Source organism: Anser anser (genome assembly GCF_964211835.1).
Source record: "Anser anser genome assembly, chromosome: 25".
NCBI lineage: Eukaryota > Metazoa > Chordata > Aves > Anseriformes > Anatidae > Anser > Anser anser.
Genome location: NC_139746.1, coordinates 6,152,518 through 6,171,787, shown reverse-complemented (window position 1 = coordinate 6,171,787; position 19,270 = coordinate 6,152,518). Strand labels below are relative to the sequence as shown.

General features: G+C 48.1%; 1 protein-coding gene across 5 annotated transcripts; it reads left to right on the top strand.

Annotated features, from left to right (window-relative positions):
• The first annotated feature begins 1,502 nt into the window (after window positions 1-1,502).
• Window positions 1,503-19,083, top strand: ACSBG2 (acyl-CoA synthetase bubblegum family member 2). Of its 5 annotated transcripts, none has more exons than XM_083810573.1 (15): window positions 1,503-1,645; window positions 5,531-5,660; window positions 7,992-8,071; window positions 8,541-8,782; window positions 10,318-10,406; window positions 10,983-11,103; window positions 11,555-11,635; window positions 12,122-12,271; window positions 12,472-12,648; window positions 13,326-13,507; window positions 13,775-14,008; window positions 14,711-14,928; window positions 15,885-16,024; window positions 16,850-17,096; window positions 17,469-19,083. In XM_083810573.1, exons 2-15 carry the CDS (start codon window positions 5,536-5,538, stop codon window positions 17,576-17,578), a joined length of 2,196 nt encoding a protein of 731 aa, XP_083666699.1. In that variant the 5' UTR covers window positions 1,503-1,645; window positions 5,531-5,535; the 3' UTR covers window positions 17,579-19,083. The 5 variants fall into 5 exon arrangements, with proteins under 5 accessions (XP_083666699.1, XP_083666701.1, XP_083666698.1 ...); XM_083810575.1 differs by lacking the exon at window positions 1,503-1,645 and adding an exon at window positions 1,827-2,158; XM_083810572.1 differs by lacking the exon at window positions 1,503-1,645 and adding an exon at window positions 4,740-5,162.
• The last annotated feature ends 187 nt before the right edge of the window (window positions 19,084-19,270 follow it).

Sequence of the window (19,270 nt, the reverse complement as noted above, 5' to 3'; positions counted from 1 at the left end):
GCTGCAATTTTCATGGCATGAAATTTCAGTGAGATCAGGCTCGTGCTGGTGATCTAACCAAGTGCTGCCTGCAAAAAGCTTCCAGCCTGGTCAGGCCTAGCCAGCCAGTGCAGAAGTTCTTCTCAGGTGAGTGATTCTGCACTGCTCGGGCTTCCTTCCAGTGTTCCTTGGGCCAACTTGCTTTGGTTGCCTGGGAAATGAGAACCCTGGGACTTGCTTGAGTTAATGGATTGTATACATAGAGCCAGCAAAGGTGATACTTGATAAAGGGCACAGTCACTCTGGTGCGTTCACCGCCCCAGGAGTTCAAGCTCAACTACTCCATCTTTATTTAGAAAAGGCTAGGGCAGTCAGCACTAACAGTTCGTGTACACAAGAGCTTGCTCTTGGGACAAGGGAGGAGCTGATCCTCTGCAGGCAGCCAGAATGGCCACTGTCCTCCTCATGGCAGATGCGTGAGCACCACCTGTGTTTCTGCATCATGTGCTTTGCTCTCCTCTGGTCCTTTGCCAGCAGCGTGGTCCCCTTTGGCTCCGGGACTGACAAGGGTTGTGCAGACACGCTGACATCTACCTCGGTAGTGTTGCAACCTTGCTCTGATAAACAAGCAAAAAAAAAAAAAAAGCAACTTGCCTAAGGTCGCTTGTTGGCTCAGGGCATTACTGAAAATAGAACTGGCTGCTCCTGCCCCATCAGTTAACCTTTGGGCTGTGCCACTGAATCTTTTTTTGGGTCTCTGAGAACGATCTGCCCCGCGTCGGCACAGAAGGTGCTACCTAGTGACTGGGGCATGACTGGGGCGGGAGGGTTAGCGGTCCTCTAAGCTCGCCGATCCCCCCAGCTCCCTGGATGCCGTCCGTGTCCTCGCTCTGCAGTGTAAATCCCCGCGTGGATCCAAACACGGCCACGCGAGGGCTTGGCCGGGCCACGCGTGGAGCGGATGAGGTTGCTGGGGCAGGGAGGGGAACGGCCCCTGGGCCTTGCGATGTGGGGCTCCAGGGCTGGCTTGGCAGCACCAGCACCGCTCCCCTCAGCACCGGCTGCGGCCCCAGCTGCGGCCCCGCTCTGCTGGCAGGAGCCCAGCCGCATCCTCCCCACCCTGTAGCAGCGGGAATAATGGCCCTGCGGGGTAGGAAAGGCAGGAAAAAGAAACACAGTTTGGAGGAATTTGGGGCTCTGCAGGCCAGCAGCAGCGATTAACGCGGGGGTGCAGCCCGGCCGCCTAACGCCACAATGAAAAGCCGGGCGCCAGCAGCTGCCAACGACCCGGCCGCCGCTCTTCTTGTGGCAACAAAAAAAAAAAAAAAAAAAGAAACAAAGCTGGGCCCGGGAGGGAGCCCCCGCTTCGCCCCGCTCTCCTCTTCCAGCTCCGGGGGGCACGGAGCCCTCAGCCCCTCCCCGGTTTCCCCCTGCCCCCCTCCCTCAGCCCCTCCCCGGTTCCCCCCTGCCCCCCTCCCGCCCCCCGGTTCCCGGCTCGAGCCCCGAGGGGTCGATGACCGCAGGTGACCCCCGGAAGGAGGGGGCGTGGCCCCGCCGCTCTTGGCCACGCCCCTTCCAGTCCCGCGCGCCCTTAAGGGGCCCCGCGTGGCGGCGCGCGGCAGCCGCGGTGGGGGGCGTCTCGCGCGCGCGCGTTCCCGCTCCTGAGGTAACGGCGCGTGCGCGGGGCGGGCCGGGCCGGGGAGGCGCGCGCGCGGCGTGCGTGAGGGGAGCGGGGGCTGGGGGAGGGGCGGGCGGCTGCCAGCAGCGGGCCCTTGGGGGGGCTCCGGGGGGGGGGGCTCCGGGGGCCCGCGCTGTGGAGACGCCCAGAGCCCGCCTTGGTGCCCCAGCTGGCCGGGGGGATGCTGACTCGGTCTCCGGAGGTTCCTCCAGCCCCAGCCGTGCCCTGGTGCCGTGCCCGAAATGCGCGGGGATGCCTCGGTAGCAGCGGTGCCGCCAGGTCCGGGCCTGGCTGGCCCCGAACAGCGGTGAAATAAAGCCCTGGGTGCGGTGGGGGCTGGCAGGGGCGCACCTGCCGCGTCTCAAAACGCGTTTCTGTGCCTCATTTCTGTGCTGCTTGTGCGCGTGTGAGGGAATTTCCCTTCACAGCCCGCTGCGTGCAGATCACGCAGGAAAACGAATAGCAGTTTAGGAAAAGAGGAACTCAGAAAGCGGCCCTCTGGTGAGTCACAGTGGGGAATTCACCGAAAATATCCCAGCGCTCTGGAGGAGCGAGCTGCGTCAAACTCGGAGCAGCCGGTTACGTGCTGGCTGACGTGGCGGAGGGACCGCGTGCCCTGGGCTCTGCCCTGCGCTGAGCCCTCCGGCCCTGCGGTGCTGGCACATGCCGGCCCTCTTCTGGGGGCAGGAAAGCCGTGGGTCCGGCTGCCGGAAGGTTTTCCATAGCTAAACCTATTTACTGAAGGTCTTGCTATGGGCGGCTTCATTAACCTGAAATTCAGCTCTCTGAAAGCACTGCAGCAGAGTCGTCGAGAGTCTGCATCGTGTGCTCACCCTGCGGGGGCTGGGGTTTATTTCCCCCGTGCTTTTCCTGCAGCACTTCACCACAGTGGCCTGTGGTCAGCGGGGCTGTCCCGGAGAAAACTTCTGGTGCTTAGAAGCTTATAACACTGCCTCTTCAAAAACAAAGTTTATCTAGGAGAGGAAAAGCGGGTTGCTCGGCGGCTGTTTCCTCACTTAATAAATCTTCAGGGAAAACAAAAAGGTCAAGTTTCAATTTGGGTGGAAAGCTGGAGAGGGAGGGAGATAATGCGGCGGTCTCCTCGAGCTGGTTTGCGCAACAAAAACTGGACAGGATCAGAGGTGCTACCCGTATGAGCACAAGGAAAATAAAACAGTAACCGGGAGAAAAGGGGGCCTGTGCTAGCAAATGTTAGGATGACTGATGAACACACGCAGCAAGCTTAACTTGAACTGCTGTTTTTGAGGCTCTGTGTGTGTGTTTTGAGTGAAGGCACGTTCAGGCTCAGTTATAAACAAAATGTTCACCTCTGTAGCTGTGGCTGTCACAAGTGTGCCTGCAGTCCAGCTCTGCAGCGCTTTCTGTGGATAGTTCACATCCTTCCAGCCCTTGCAGGAAACAGCTCGCCCTCCAAGCAGAAGGTGGTTTGCAGTCAGATGGCTTAAGCTTTCACACAGCTGTAATTACAAGGGCGGTTGCTTTCACCAGGCTTTTGTTAGGGTGTGTGTTCCTCATGTTCCTACCAACTGTGGCATGTTAGTGTGTTACTTCCCTTAGAAACAGCGTGTGGCAAGAGAGGATAGCTCCTGATCCTGCTCACCCGCCCATCGAGCTACCATGAGAGTCAAGTCAGGCTCTGGTGAGCGCCTGTGCGTCTTCCCTGTCTTCCAGCAGCTTGTGTAGCGCAGCTGGGGACGTGACAAAGCATCGCGAGAGGAAGGGCTGTTGCTACATTGCTTAGCAGAGCTGATCAGAGTATATGTAGTGGCAGTTGGTTTGTTTCTAACCGAAATTTGTTACAGAAAATGAACTACCGTTGTGGGATCCCTGTGGCCTGTGTTCACAAAGAGAACTTGCACAGCTAGGTTGCACTTCAGCTTTCTGCTTGTGTGCTTATGTTTCATGGCACAAGTGTCCAAAAATTCCGCTACTGCTTGTGCGTGCTGGTGCAACTCTTCTCTTGGTGTCGGGGGCCACGTGGCACTGACATGTGGATTCTCCTTGAAAAACCCAGTCTGCTGGGCATGGTGGAGGCAGTGATAACCGCGGTGCTTCTCCCAGGACCTGCAGGCTGTGCAGCCTCATGTCTGTGCTCTGCGTGCCATATCCAGCCTGCTTGCGGATCCAGCAGGGACACCCTGTCCTCGGGGTCACCCCCGGGATGTGCGCTGCAGCGGGGGCAGGCCCCGTGGCTGCTGGTTCCAGTAAGTTCTTTCTCCTCTCAGGACTCCCCGAGAGACGGAGGGGTGGTGGTGCTGCCGCCGGCTGGCTCCACGCCGTCTGCAAACTGACATGCTCTTCTAGATGTGGGTTTGAGCTCCTCCAGGCTGGGGAGGGGACGAAACCCACTCTTCCACGGGCTGGGTGACTGCTGCTAGCAGTAAGCTACTCCGTACAGATAATGCAGATAACGCACCTTTTTTCGCAGCTGCCTTATCAAAAGAACAAAATAAACCGCTCCGGTGCTGTAGTCTAGAATGGGGGCATTGGGCAACGTCTGCCACGAACCTCAGAGCTTTAGAGATGGGTTTTGGAGATGTGCCTCTCTCAGCTGCGTGTGAATTGAACTATTTTTGCAGTCTGAATCGTAGCCTGTAGCAAGCAGAGCACAAATCGAGCACCATCGCGTCCTTGCGTAGATGAGGAATCGGGAGGAGGGGATGTGCTTTTTTGGGATAGAAGGAGGCTTGTGTGCTGGGAATTGTGGCTGGCCGTGCCTTCGCCCACTGCTGTTGGGGGCAGGACGCTGCACAGGCACATCCTCCTGCAGCCCCAGCTTAGCTAATATCAGATTCATTAGATAAAGGGCTCTTTCCTTTTGTTAATATCTGTCATCAGTCAGCCAAATGTGCTCCTCACATTGCCTGCTTTAAATTGCTCTGTCTAATGTCGGTATGAAATACTGTGCTAAAACCTTCTTTTTAAAAAGATGAAGGATAGTAAGATTCATCTCCAATCAGTTAGAAATTCATTGAAGCAATTAAAGCTCCGCCTGCCAAGTGACGAGCATCAAAGGCTGTTGAATATAAACCTTACATAAAATCAACGTTGCTTTCAGGATTAGAAAACGCTTCGTTTGGGTGACGAAACCCCCGCTGAAAGCAGCGTAGGAGCCGCTGAGAGCGCAGCGGCTGCCGGGTGCTGATTTTTACCAGAACAGTTTTTTAGGTCCCCAGGGAGCGGGCGTGCAGCGGGCACTGCACCCCAGCAGCTGCCCTGGGTGCGCTGTGGGGAGCCAAAGGAACCCCAACGCTCCCGCACCCCGAGAGCCGAGCGCGGCGGGCAGGCGCAGGGCCAGAGCTTCCTCATTAGGCGGCAGTGTGGGGTGACGGGCTGCTTCCAATTGCGAGGCAGAGAGCACATGACATAAGATGCTCCAGATCTGCCTCGTGGGCGCTAGTTTAAAAATAAAGGATATTACACGTCGCTGCTCGTCCGGAGAGGCTGCGGGAGGAGAGGCTGCACAAAGGCGAGGCGATGCGTTGTAAGGCTGCAGCGGAGCCCTGCGGTGGGTGGTTTGGGGGAGGTCTGAGAGCTAAGCCTTAACGTTCGGGGCAAAAGAGTGCAAATGTAAGCGTTAATCTCGTGGTGCTTTTTCAAAACTGTAATGGTCAAGCTCATTTTCAGGTGTGAGAATGGATGCATAATCTTAATTCTGATCAGGCTTTTCAAACAAGCCGAGCTTAATGTGAAGGGCACTTCATCCACTTACAGAATTTACCGTATTTCATACAAATACAGCAGTCTTGAGTCATATCTGCTTTGGAATTGTCTTTGTCAGATAGCTGCATCAATGAAAGCTGATTTCACTGTAGTATTTGATTCTATTTTAATTTTAAACTGTTTTTACAGGGACAATGCTGTGTGAATCAGATGCACGTATGGCACTTACAGAACCTGTCCCCACAGCTTATCTTAATGTGGATGCTCAAGGAAACTGCAAGGTGTCATTGGATGATGCACTGGTCAACTCTTCAGCTAGGTTTGTCTAATTTAAGATTTTATTTTCTTCTGTGGTGACCTGTATACATAGGGTACAGCTCATATTCTAGCGTGTTTACTTAGATTAACTGGGACATTAAGATTTTTAGAAGAAATTTCGAACTTTTTTTTAACTAATTCCAAAATCCAAAAGCTGAATCTATAATCTCGCTGATCAAGTATATGAAATACCTAGCAAGTACTACATGCGTTGGGAAGCATCACTGTACTGTAAACAAGAGGTGTGCCTCATTAGGGGACAGCTTGTGTGCAGTACCTGTGCTGATTTTTATCCATCTAGGCAACCTGATTGGCAGTAAATCTAAATAACCTCATAATAAAGAGTAGGTTGGTAGCTAAGGGTCTAAATCTCACCACAGTGTGATAGGATATAGCTGACAGACTTCCAAGACTCTCTTTACCTAATTTTTGGGGGCTATGTTGGAATTATATGTAGTAAGAGGAAGAAAAAAAAGATGACTTTTGGTTCACTGTAACGGAAATAGCTGCAGGGGTTTTTGCTCGTTTTACTGAGTCACTTCCATGCTTTGTCCACAAAAGCAGGTGGAGAAATGATGCAGAACTACTGTAACTGAGGGTTAATTTGTGTTGGAAAATGTTCTCAGTAACAGTGAGCAAATACATAGTAGAGAAGATCTTGTAATCCTTTTTGGAGAAAAGAAGAAAGCTGAGTTACATACCTCTGGTTTGTAGTTTGCAGATTAGATACAAGCGATTCTGCTTTTGGACAGTACTCAGGAGTAGCAAAGTCAAAGCTCCATGCCTTAAATCCTATCCTATGTGCAAAGCCATGAGTTGATTACCCCCTAAGAAGTTCAGAGGAAATGTAAAATGGAGGGAAGCAACTTACGTCTTAGACTGAAATTCACAAGGTGGCTGATTCGTCTTCCCTTTAATCCAGTAGAAGGGGAAGAAATTATGAGGCTTGGGTGGCACCCTGCCGGCGATAGGCTGAAGGGTTCGTGTGGGACCAGGCGTGTCCTGCTGAGTGACAGCAGAGTTGGCAGGCCATCTTTCTGCCAGGGAGCTGCACCGTTAGACAGGACTCGGCCACCCCGTCCATGATGTCTGTGATGTCACGGGCACGCGGCCCCTTCTGGAAGACCACCGAGGAATCAGACCTTGGAAGAAACTTCACACCAGAAGTCGCAGTGAAGGAAGAGTGAATACCTAGTGCTGACATGAAGAAACAAACGCTTCCATGACGGCCTCGAGCAGAGGACCCGTCTCAGGGCTGTTTGGCAAGGCAAGATGGAGCTTTGTTTCTCTGGAGTATGATCTTGAGAATCGTAATGCTTGGGCCTTGGTGCTAAGGTGATGGTACAGATGCGGTTTGCCCAGGGTGGAGGAACAAATGTTGTCTGCTTGTAGCGTGGAGGTGTGATATGTCATTTGGTGGGCAGAGCATGGAGACTCGAATAGCAAATCTCACAGGGTCTGGCTTCCAACTCATGGCCTGAAGTGGGACGTGTGACTTAATTATTCCATATCCTCGTCACTTACGGCTTTGAGAAAGTCTGTTTTGGAAAAGGACAGAGGAAGAACACTGTTCTACAAACGCAGGCAGGAGGTGCTTTAATGGCTCTTGCAAGACTGAAAGTAAAAAGGGCAACCACAGATACCACAGTGCAAACTCCTTGCGAGGAGCACAGCTGAAGTAGATAGAGGGGATGTGTCTGAGAGTGCCTGCTCAATTTCTGCACAAACAGCTGGCGCGAGCCTGATGTACTAACTTTATTAGGAATACCTAAGAACAGGATTTCCTGTTAAATCAATTTCCTGCTCTTAGCTGGCCTTGCTTTCTGCAGGAAATCTCTATGGGTTTTTCCCCAGGGTCACCGGGGTGATGGCTGTGCTGCACAGGAGCACGGCCTTGGGGCGCTGCCGCCTTCCTTAGGCTCGCACAGCGCAGATCGGAGAAAAGCACCAGATCTGTGTGCCCCTTTCTGTCCCCGCCTCTCTCACTGCTGTAGTCTGTTTCAGGCGTGCAGAGCAGACCTGTGGTATTAAATTATCGCTGCATCGTGGATGTCATGTTCATGGGTTCTTCTGCAGCTAGTTTTACGGTTAGAGCGACATACACATGTTCAAAAGCAGTGCAGGCAAAGACCACGCACTTGCCGAGGCGGGCATGTTTCATTGGTGCCTGAGCTAGTAAAATTAATAAAGCCAGCTACAAAACATCAGAAACCACTCATCTTTGCTTGACATGCAAGGCTTAATGTAATTCAGTGATGGGGTGAGTATGGCTAAGGCATTCTTCATCCAGTGTGCTAAAGTCTATCCAGTGCTAATTACTTTTGCCTCGCAGAGCTGTTGAGGTCTACAACACTGAGACAGTTGAAGATACTAAGACAGAGGGATCTCAGATGAACAAGCTTGGTTTCAAATGTAAGTAGAAAGAATGTTTAGTTACTGTTACGTGCATAAAATTATTATTTAAATGAGAGAGTAGTTTACAAAACCATAACGTTGGAGGAGGGAATTCAACTAGCGGGGTAGTCTGTCCAGAAGCCTCTAGAACATAGACTTTAAAGCACTGGTGTGCTCCAAGGAGTAAAGTAGTTAGTATCACTAATGCATATCTACCAGGTAATCATGTACTATTTATTTTAATAATAAAGAAATAAGTGACAGGAAGATTTAGGTTAGAAGGGGAGGTAAATGGAAAACATTAAACAAAATTTTGAATGTGCTTTAGAGGCTTCATCTCTGAGTCTTGTTCTAAAATAGTGGGGGAAAAGGGTGGGGGGGGGAGCTGTTAGCATTTGCTTTTACTTCGATACTTGTATTTATATTTCTGTTATGGCAGAAAGCAATTTCTAAATATGAGATGTTGAATATTTTTCTTTCAAACCAGCCTCTTCACCTCCTCCCTCCAGTGTGTGGACAACACAACGAGATGGAGAAGTCAGACTGAGGATGGATGAGCAGGGCATAGGCAGTGAGGCACCAAAGACTGTTCATGATCTATTCCAGGAAGCTACTAATAAATATGGTGACTATTATGCTCTTGCATCCAAGAAAGGTGGCCAGTGGATAAAGCTAACTTACAAGATGTACTATGACGAGTGCTGTAAAGCAGCCAAAAGCTTTCTGAAGGTGAGCTTTTGTTGAATTCTACTCCGTATTCATGGTCAGCAGTTTAACTGCTGAAATGGCTGGAATCAGCTGTATCTTACACTTACAAATTCTCTGAATGTTGATGAGCCTTAAAGTGACAGGGAAAGTGGCTGACCCACCAGAAGGCTGCGCTGCCATCCAGTGGGACCTCGACAGGTCGGGAGAGTGGGCGGGGAGGAACTTAATGAAGTATAACGAGGACAAGTGTAGAGTCAAGAACAAGGCAAGAACAACCCCAGACACCAGGATAAGCTGGGCACTGCCCTGCTGGAGAGCAGTGAAGGGGAGAGGGACCTGGGGGTCCTGGTGGACAGCCGGATGACCATGAGCCAGCACCGTGCCCTTGTGGCCAGGAAGGCCGATGGCATCCTGGGCTGTATCAGAAGGGGGGTGGTTAGTAGGTCGAGAGAGGTTCTCCTCCCCCTCTACTCTGCCCTGGTGAGACCACATCTAGAATATTGTGTCCAGTTCTGGGCCCCTCAGTTCCAGAAGGACAGGGAACTGCTTGAGAGAGTCCAACACAGAGCCACGAGGATGATGAAGGCAGTGGAACATCTCCCTTACGGGGAAAGACTGAGGGAGCTGGGGCTCTTTAGCTTGGAGGAGACTGAGGGGTGACCTTATTAATGTTTATAAATAGGTAAAGGGTGATTGTCAGGAGGATGGGGCCAGGCTCTTCTCAGTGACATCCAATGGTAGAACAAGGGGCAATGGGTGCAAGCTGAAACATAGGAGGGAGGTTCTGCTTAAATATGAGACAAAACTTTTTCATGGCGAGGGTGACGGAGCACTGGAACAGGCTGCCCAGGGGGGTTGCAGAGTCTCCTTCTCTGGAGACTTTCAAAACCCACCTGGATGCATTCCTGTGTGACCTGATCCAGGTGTTCCTGCTCCGGCAAGGGGATTGGACTAGATGATCTTTCAAGGTCCCTTCCAATCCCTAATATTCTGTGATTCTGTGAATTACTTGAACATGCCATGAACATCTTGGTCATTACTACAGTGTTTTTGTTTGAATTTCATACAAATCGCTTCCACATTCAAGTAAACAAAAAATATTTAGGAAAACCTTTAAGGAGGGGTATTTGAGACGTGGCAAACCTGGACAAAGCCCCTCATAAGGCTTGTAAATTTTCTTCTTTCCAGGAAAAAACTCAATGGAACGCTTATGAATTCAACTTAAATAACCAAACCGGCTGAGCCATGTACTTGTACAGTCTTGGGTGTTAAGACAGATTGAGAGAGAGAAAACAACGTTATGTGTTCTTCTTGTTATCATTAGGAAGTCTTATTTCCTAAAGTTAAGGCCACTCTTTTGTTTGTTTTTCCCTTCCACTCATACTGTGGGATCTTCCGGTATACGTACTTCCACTGTCTCTGGTGCAAAACCAGAGAACAGCTGAAGCAGATTGAAAGGCTTGGACTTCAGCAGCTGGATTTTCATAGCCTCTGTTAACTCTAAGCATTCTTCAAAGGACAAACAAGATTGCTGTAATCTCATCTCTTGTTTACAGCTGGGACTAGAGCGTTTCCATGGAGTGTGCCTCTTGGGATTTAATTCTCCAGAGTGGTTTATTGCTGACATTGGAGCTATCCTTGCAGGGTAAGAAAGAGTGTTGTCTCTTGACATGCATTTTGCTTTAGCCTTCAGATAGTAATTTCATTATTCATGTGAGAAGGTGTTTTTGGTTTAAAACAAAACAAGTGCTGCTTACATTTGAATTTAATGAGGATAGCTAGAACCTAAACTCTCTTTACTTCATTATGAATTAATAAGACAAAAAAAAACCATATTTTAGCTAGAAAAAACACATTCTCTCTTAAAATGAACAGTAGGTTAAACCAAAAATATGCTTATTTGCATTTTGGTTAAAATATGATGTTGGAAAAGGTCAGAGTATCGAAATCCAGTGCTGTGATAGCTGTCTTCCATCTGACACACTTTGGCCATTCACCATTCATTACACCGTTCTGACCCTACCTATGACCAGAAATGAGCCTTTGCTCTTGGAACTAAGCTTTCCACTTATCGTTGTTGCTTTATGGGATGTTCTGCCTATGGTTCTTCCTCTGTTAAAGTTTGAATTGGTATGATTTTTTTTTCCTGCCAGCAGCTTTGCTTATCCTCTAATTCTGTGTTTTTCTTTTCTTTTTTTTTTTCTTCTTTTCTTTTTTGTAGTGGTCTTGCCGTCGGTATCTACACTACAAACTCTCCTGAGGCCTGTCATTATGTAGCAGAGAACAGCAGTGCTAACATTGCGGTTGTGGAAAACCATAAACAGCTGCAGAAAATCTTAGAAGTAAATACACTTGTTAAATGACTGGAAGCTTTGTGTCCTGTTGATAGATACGGGAGGGTAAAGCTACCTGAGGGGGAATACTGGATCTGAAAGCAGAGGTGAACCGATCGAGCCTGCTTGGTGTTCACTGTTCAAACCCAATGAGTGATCACTTGTGCTAAATCTCATTAAAGTTAAAGGGTGGTTCCGCAGAGTAGCAAAGCCTTGAGCTTAAAGTATGACAAGCCAAAATGAAAAAATAAAAATCCCCTAGGTCGGCTGGCAACATCCCAGTCCAAACCATTACCGTCTCTACTGAGGTTTCCCTCTTCTCTTTCAATAAGACAAATGAGATTCTCTTAGCTTTACTTCAAATGGCAAGTAGCAGGTGCATGTTAAGTGGTGGGTAACTTCGGCTTAAAAAGAACAAGGGGGATTTGCTCCTTCTCATGGATCTCTCTTCTTAACACAGGTTCAGCATAAACTACCTCATTTGAAAGCTATTGTCCAGTATGGGGAAGAGCTAAAAGAGAAGAGACCAAACCTGTATTCTGTAAGTAATGGGCATCTTACTGGCTTGTAAATAACGGCTGTGTTTAGCTGATGGCTTCAAGCAACCATCACCTTCTACAGGACTGTCATAAATAATGCAAGTTTATGTTGATTACAGTGAGGGAACGCTTGCCTAGCTGAAGTGGTAGATGTACACTGTTGTTCAAATCCATATTGTAAGGGAAGGGTGCTAGCATGCTGACCTCTGCTAGGCAGCTTCAGGTCCCATAGTTACTCCTGCTTGGCACTCCCAGTGAATGCCAGGGTTGCCTACAGAGTTGGGAAGCTTCTTCAAGGTAGATCTGTCTCCCTTTCTGTTTCTTGCCATGCCTCTTGTGACAGACAGAAAATACGGTGGGTCTGGCAGATTCTGTTGCAGGTTTGGACTTTGAAAACAGTTCCCTTCTCTTCATGTATAGCAAAGGGTTTAATTTCATTTGTCAGCACTGGCGTGTAAAGTGATCAAGTTCTTTTCTTTTGTACACAGTGGAGAGAGTTCATGGACCTTGGCAAAGATGTTCCAGACGCTCAGCTCCGTGAAATCATTGACTCGCAGAAGCCTAACCAGTGCTGTACGCTAATATATACCTCAGGGACAACTGGACAGCCAAAGGGAGTAATGCTCAGTCATGACAACGTAAGTATCTCTTTGTGTAGGTGCCCATTCTAAGAACTGTGACCTTAGGTAGGTGCTGAGGGACTGCAGAGATCGGCTGAAGAACGTGCCTGATCTGAAGATCACAGGAAGCTGTAGGCTCTTTTCGTGAGCTGCACATTCTGTGTTGTACCTGCTCAGAAGGGCTGCCACTTAATATAGAGTTGTGTTCTTGTTAACAGTTGACATGGACATCATTAGCAGCAGGACGTTCCATAACGCTGGCAGAAGCTACAGAAAAGCAAGAGCTGGTGGTCAGCTATCTGCCTCTCAGTCATGTTGCCGCACAGATGACGGATATTTGGTTATCAATTACATTTGGAGCACAAGTTTTCTTTGCTCAGCCAGATGCATTAAAGGTAAAAACATAAGACAAAAAAAACTTATGTTTGTCCACCTGCTTGTGGTTAGGGGTGTGCACTTTAAAACAAACCTTGCTGACTTAACACAGCCTTCAGAATCATGAGATAACTTAGTTTATTTGTCCAGTGGCAGACTGCTCCTATTTAAGGGTCAATTGGTTTGAAGAATGTGGCCAGTCTGACCTTTGCCTTTTGACTCCGTGTTACAAGCTAGGATGATGAGCTGACCAAGCACTTCGCAACTAGGAGCTTCTTGGTGACTCACCTGACACCAGTTCTCTGCCCTGATAGCTTGGTTGAGCAACAGCTTTGTATTTGCTCTGTCCATATTGCAAAATGCCACCACCATTAAGTCTGTGTTCTGGAAAGAGAACGACTCTTGTCCTGATGCTGTGTCAGCATGGGCACTGAGGGTATCGACCCTTGCTGTCTTGTCAGAACCACTGTGGAATGTGAATGCTTCTGGGGCTCTTTTCACTTGTGGAACATGGCAGGAAGAAAACTGGTATTGCCCAGTGCTGCTTTGTTCGCGCTCGGCAGCAGCAACACTTCAGTTGAAAATGAGCAATTCCTCAAAATTAAGAGTAGTTGTAGGTCTTGGCTAGTGGCCAGTGCTGATCTGGTATCTGTACAAAATCTCTTTTGAAAGCCTTATAAAATTCTGTTCCACTCAGGGCACCTTGGTAGACACCCTGCGGGAGGTGAGGCCAACTGCGTTTTTGGGAGTTCCTCGTGTCTGGGAAAAAATGGAAGAAAGAATGAAATCTGTTGGTGCAAAATCATCAATGCTCAAAAGAAAAGTGGCATCGTGGGCCAAGGAAGTCGGGTTACAGACAAACCTGAAGTGGATGAACGGGTAATTAAAAGCTACACTTAAGGGGTGTTACGAATGTTAGAGCTTTAGCATTGGATCAGTAATTATATCCCACATAAAAGTCCTGACTCGTGGACATTAAAAGCCAAAAGTAGTGCTGGGGCCAGAGGGTGGGCAGCAAGGGCTGGAGGCAGGAGTCATTTGTATTTATCTATTTCACTGAATAAGCCAAAATAGGAGATGGATGAAAGAGGATGGGAAGGAGTTTTACTTTCTGACTGAGGTCCTGTAACAACGTTTGTTCCACAGGTATTCTGAAGTCCCAGTGAACTTCCGCTTAGCCAGGCACCTGGTGTACAAGAAGGTTCGAAAGGCCATTGGGCTGGATCGCTGCACAAAGTGCTACTCCGGAGCCGCTCCAATAACCAGAGAGACGCTGGAATTCTTTTTAAGTCTGAACATTCCTGTGTATGAACTGTATGGCATGAGCGAGAGCTCTGGGCCTCACACAGTCTCTCTACCTCACGCGTTCAAGTTTACCAGGTAAATAACTTTGTGAGTGGAGCACAGCTGACTGGGAGGAACAGAGTTACTTTAAGGTTTCTGGTGCATCTGGCTTGCTTGGCTCACCTGATGCAGCTCAGCCCCAGTCTTGCAGCCAGTAAGCAGTCGCTAGGGAGCCAGTTCCTCTGGCCCACGTATTGCAGACGATGAGATCTGCCAAAGGCACCGGCAGTGTTACTTAAATTTAACTTGGCCTGGATTCTCTAGGAACAGAGGAGGAAACAAGGGATTTGTGGGAAGAAAGAATCAGTAACTAATGTAGGTTAGAGTTTACCGTACTGCATTTATTCATTTGACGTTAAGACTACTCTGTTGCTTTGAACAGCCTGTTCAGTCCCCATGTGTTTAGTCTGCAAGGTGAATATTACCATCAGTAAAAGTTAGCTACCAAGAACATAAATCTTCTAACTCAAAGCTCAGGTGCTTGAGAGCAATAGATGGAAAGCATGGGCGTGAACACTGATCTCTCTGCAGTAACAACTTCCTGTAGTTTCTTACATGTAGGCAGATGTCTTAAGTTTTAAAGTTCCCTGCTGAAGCAGTTGTAATAAAAGCCTGCCTGGCTTGGTTCAGACACTTCAGATTGAGTGAGTACTTCTACAGTCTCACTCTTAAATTCAGTAGCTGAGCAGCAAAAATAATTCTAAAAAATGCTTTGGGTTTGTGTTGTCTTTGTTTAAGCTGTGGAAAGGAAATGACAGGCTGCCGGACACTGATCCATAACCCAGATGAAGATGGCAATGGGGAGATCTGCTTTTCAGGAAGGCACATCTTCATGGGCTACTTGAACATGGAAGAGAAAACCAAAGAGGCAATTGATGAGGATGGCTGGCTGCATTCAGGTGACCTTGGCAAGTGTGATAAAGATGGATTCCTTTACATCACTGGCAGAATTAAAGGTAATGCAGCCTATCGCTTGTTTGTTTTGAGGTTGCACAGTACTATGATACGATATGTCAGACCTTGGTAGTTGTGTGGTTGTGGCTTGCACAGAAAGATACTACTTTTAGATACTACTTCTGAAGTTTTTCATATGAATATGGCTGCAATGTGTGCTGCCACTGAGCATGTGACAAGGCATGTGATGGAAGGAGAAGGCTGACCACTGAAACCAGTGTGTGTTTGCAGAGTGAGGAAGAAATCCTCTGATTTCAGAGGCAGTAGTTAGTGCTTCGTTGACTTGTTATGCAGTGCTGGACCTGCCTGGGTCCAGCTGTGTGTACTGCCAGCTCCCTCTGGTTTCAGCTAGCTTTGCTAGTTAACCTGTAAGGGAAAACAATAGCTTAATGCCGTTCTGAAAATGGCTTGCAGCAACACAGCTCTTGGGACACCGCTCTGACCAACACCAAACAAATCTAATTTCATGCAAGACTCCAATCATTAAAAAGAGATAAATGGTCATGCAAAGGGACTGCTTTAAGAAATCTGTAAGAGACAGACAAGAAAGGGAGGCTCATCTCTGCTCCATAACATGCTGTGTGTAGCTTTAAAAACTCTGCTTTGCCTCAGCAAATTTTTAACTCAAATTTCTGAACAACTTGGTTAACAACTTGAATTCCCTAGAGCTTAAGGTGGCTGTGGTATGGTACTGAGGTGCTCATACTCCAGACCCCATGTTCTCCAGCTGCAAACATCTGTGGAGCATTAAGGCAACTTTTGCTGTGTGCTTGCACACCTTAGTTTCATCTCTCCTCACCTGGCTGGAGTCTTCCTGGTTTGCTTTCTTCCCTGGATATTGGGATACGGACTCATTATTTGATCTGTGTAGCCACAAAGGTACTATAAAATCATTTCAGATTGTGAAGGAAGGAAGAGGGGAGCTGTAAGCATTAATCAAGATTTGGCTCTTTTCCAGAGCTCATCATCACAGCAGGAGGTGAGAATATTCCTCCCGTTCCAATTGAGGATGCTGTAAAAGAGGCCGTTCCCATCATTAGCAATGCAATGTTGGTTGGAGACAAAGCAAAATTCCTTGCTATGCTTCTAACACTAAAGGTGGGTTTGATTCTGCCTATTTAGTGGATAAAAGGGTGGGCATCTACCAGGGATGGGGCTGAAAAGACATAGAGACTATTTTGCGTGCATCTAATACCGTGTGGAAGATGATTGTTAGGTGTTCTGCGATGACTGCTGGAGCCTAGAGGCATCTTGCAGCATGACTTGCAGCTGAGCTGCAAACACCACTTGTAACTGTACAAAAAAACGAGCACTTGCCATCTGATCAGACAGTAAGGTTCTGCTGTTTGGAGCAACTGCTTATCTCTGTACGATATCAGACAGAAAGCAGAAAGAAATGGTACTAAAAGACACAGAAGTCAGACTGAAAAAAGAAACCTTCTGTGTTTCTTACCCATATTTCAGTATCTCCCAGAGATGTCTGGACAGTAATGAGATGTCCGTGACTTTTTAAGATGCTGGCTTTAAACTCCACAGTGACACATGGTGGCCTTTACTGACTCTTCTGCCTAGGACCAGAGAGCCCCTGCAGGCTAGTGGCTTCTCAGGCAAGTGGTAATTGCTCATTAGCGAGACTCTTGACAGCCACCCTCCTTGCCCTTGTGCAAGAGATGCTGTGCCAGGCTCTGGAGCTGGTGCTGCTGCACTTGCCTGAGTCAGGTGCTGCCTCTGTTGTCTTCCAGCAGCCAGCGGTGCTGCTGTGGAGTGTAGGGAAGTAAAGCTCTGGCCTCAGAGGCAGGATCCTGCCATATCCTCTCCTAATTTAGGAGAGCACAGGAAGAATTTGGATGATGAGTTCTGTACCCTGCTTATTACTGCGAAGGGAATCAAGTGTTTAGCAATATAAAGTGACTTGTCTTGCAGTGCAACATAGATGTAGAAAGTGGGGAGCCAGGAGATGACCTCACTCCAGAAGCTATTGAATTCTGCCAAAAACTGGGCAGCAAGGCTACAAAAGTCTCTGAAATCATAAGCAGCAAAGACAAGGCTATCTATGCAGCTATCCAGAAGGGAATTTCAGCAGTCAACGAGAGAGCTGTCTCAAATGCTCAGAAAGTCCAGAAGTGGGTTATTCTGGAGAAGGACTTCTCTCTCTTTGGTGGAGAGCTTGGTGAGTAGTGCGCGGGGCACTGGGGATTACCTTGTGAACCCCCAGCCCTTGCTTGCTGTGGCTGGAGCACGTCACAGTGCCAGGGAAGGTGGGATGGGTTATTCGGGACTTCCTGACCCTGCCTGGTGGTACTGAGCTCAGCAGTCCGTACTCTTGGGAATGTGCTGCCGGTTGCAGGGTGGTTGTGCTGTTTCTGTTCATGGGGGAAGGGAGGTGTTGTTAATCACAAAGAGCAATTTAGAAGTCAATGTCTGTTCACATGCTCTGAAGCCTCCTCCAGGCTTGCTTCAATCTAATATTGATTTATGCCTCAAAATGACGCCTGCTGTAGCGCTGCCACCATTACAGCCCCATGTTGTGGTTTTTCCACAGGCCCAACAATGAAACTGAAGAGACCAGTGGTGGCACAGAAGTATAAAGACCAAATCGATCAGTTTTATATGGATACGCCGACCACAACAGAGAACGCTCTTAGGCGGTAACATGGCAGCTTTGTGACGTGGTAGAAACTTTCCCTGTTGTGTGAGTGTGCTGTCAGCCTAGGCTTCCCGTGAAGGAGTCAGTGGGTTCTGTTGAAATAAATGAGGCTTGGCTATCATGCAGACTCCCTGAATTGCTTAGCTGTATGTTTTTTGGCCTTCTTACTGCAGTAAGTTTGATTGTGCCCGGTTTCCTATGTGTATATTCAAATGCTGAGATATTCCTGAATATGTCTGCTTTGCATTTGTCTTTTCCTTTTTTATGAGGGCCATGCATTTAACTTATAAGTTCATAGTGTGTTGTCTTAACCAAAGTTTTCTTTTCCTGAGTTGAATGTAAAACAATCAGGAACTGCATTTTTCCTGATACATGGAGAAGGCAGATTCTTTTTAGAGTGGTATACTTCTTTTTTCCCTTGATGCATGTTTAATTGCATGCTGGTGACATCTGAATTATTTTAAATCTCTTTACCGACAAACTGTCTTCTGTCAAACAAGGCAAATGCTGTGTGACTACACACCCTAAGCCTGTATGTGGAACCTGGGGTTTACTGGGTTTGTCTGTGCAATATTTTGAATGTTTCAGTGTCTTGAGTTATTATGAAGCCATAAATTATAGTGCTATAGTAGTATACATGGACTGTGTTCTGAAAGCATTCCACAAAGGGATTATTTGAAAAGCTGTGTATGTGTGTGTAACCTATCTGTATGCTTACAATCAGAGAAATGTTGTTTAGAGCATCCTGGAACAGGTGGAACTCCAGAGCTGTGGGGCTGGGTTCCAGAAGCAGGATGTGTACACGTGTGGAGTGGAGCCTGCAGAGGGCGCTGAATTGCTACAGGGCTGCTCAGTCCTCCAGGCGAATCTCCCATTCCAGCCACTGTGAAGGCCCACCACAGCGAGGTCATTAGAAGCCTCCAGCAAAGCTGGGCAGAAGTACACGTCAACAATAGCTCCTGAAGGCCACGGGTGGTTCTGCAAAGCTTATTGCTGTATGCCCATTACCTGGAGGGACTTTAATCACCTTAGCAAATGAAGGATAGCTTGTAAAATTGCTTATTTCAAACTAGAAATCATTACAAGTGGAACAGTTGTACTCTGATTCTGGATATTGTTTCCCTGGACAAAGGAGGAGCAGCCAGAGATGTCAGGTGCTTTGATTGGAAGTGGCATGCAGGGGAGAAGCAACTACACTATTAAATAATGCAAATAGCTTAAATGAGCTGCAAGGCCCTGGCTCTGTACCTGCAGCACTGGTATCAAAACCTTGCTGTGGGACCGCAGGGCAGGGTGGTTTTTACAGTTTGGTCTGGACTCACTACCCCAGCAAGCAGCTCAGTGAAATACCACTTGCGCACTTGCCTGCAGCATTGGCATGGAGGTATGGGCAATGCACAGTTGGCCCTACAGTCCCTCTTGTGCAGCTGTATTCTCAGCTACGTGAGTCTGCAATGTCTTGACTTTCAGAGAAATGCCTAATAAATAAACTCTGCAGTTTGTGTCTCAATGCTTCAGTGGTTTTTGCAAAACAATGCTCAGTGCTCAAGTTGTTGAGATCAAGGTCTGTGGTGTCTGGGTGGGGAGCAGCAAAAGGCAACTCTCCCTTACCACAGCTAGCTTTATAAGAACCCTTCTCTGTAAGTAGTGAGCTCAAAGACACTGCCCTCAGCAGGAGAGAGAGGAGAGCAACACAA

Bases quoted from the DNA above. Each gene is read 5' to 3' on its own strand.
- ACSBG2 (XM_083810571.1), top strand. From the start codon at position 5,156: ATGCGTTGTAAGGCTGCAGCGGAGCCCTGCG. The intron at 11,104-11,554 runs GTAAATACACTT...TTCTTAACACAG, and splicing joins AGCTGCAGAAAATCTTAGAA to GTTCAGCATAAACTACCTCA. The intron at 14,009-14,710 runs GTAAATAACTTT...TCTTTGTTTAAG, and splicing joins CACGCGTTCAAGTTTACCAG to CTGTGGAAAGGAAATGACAG.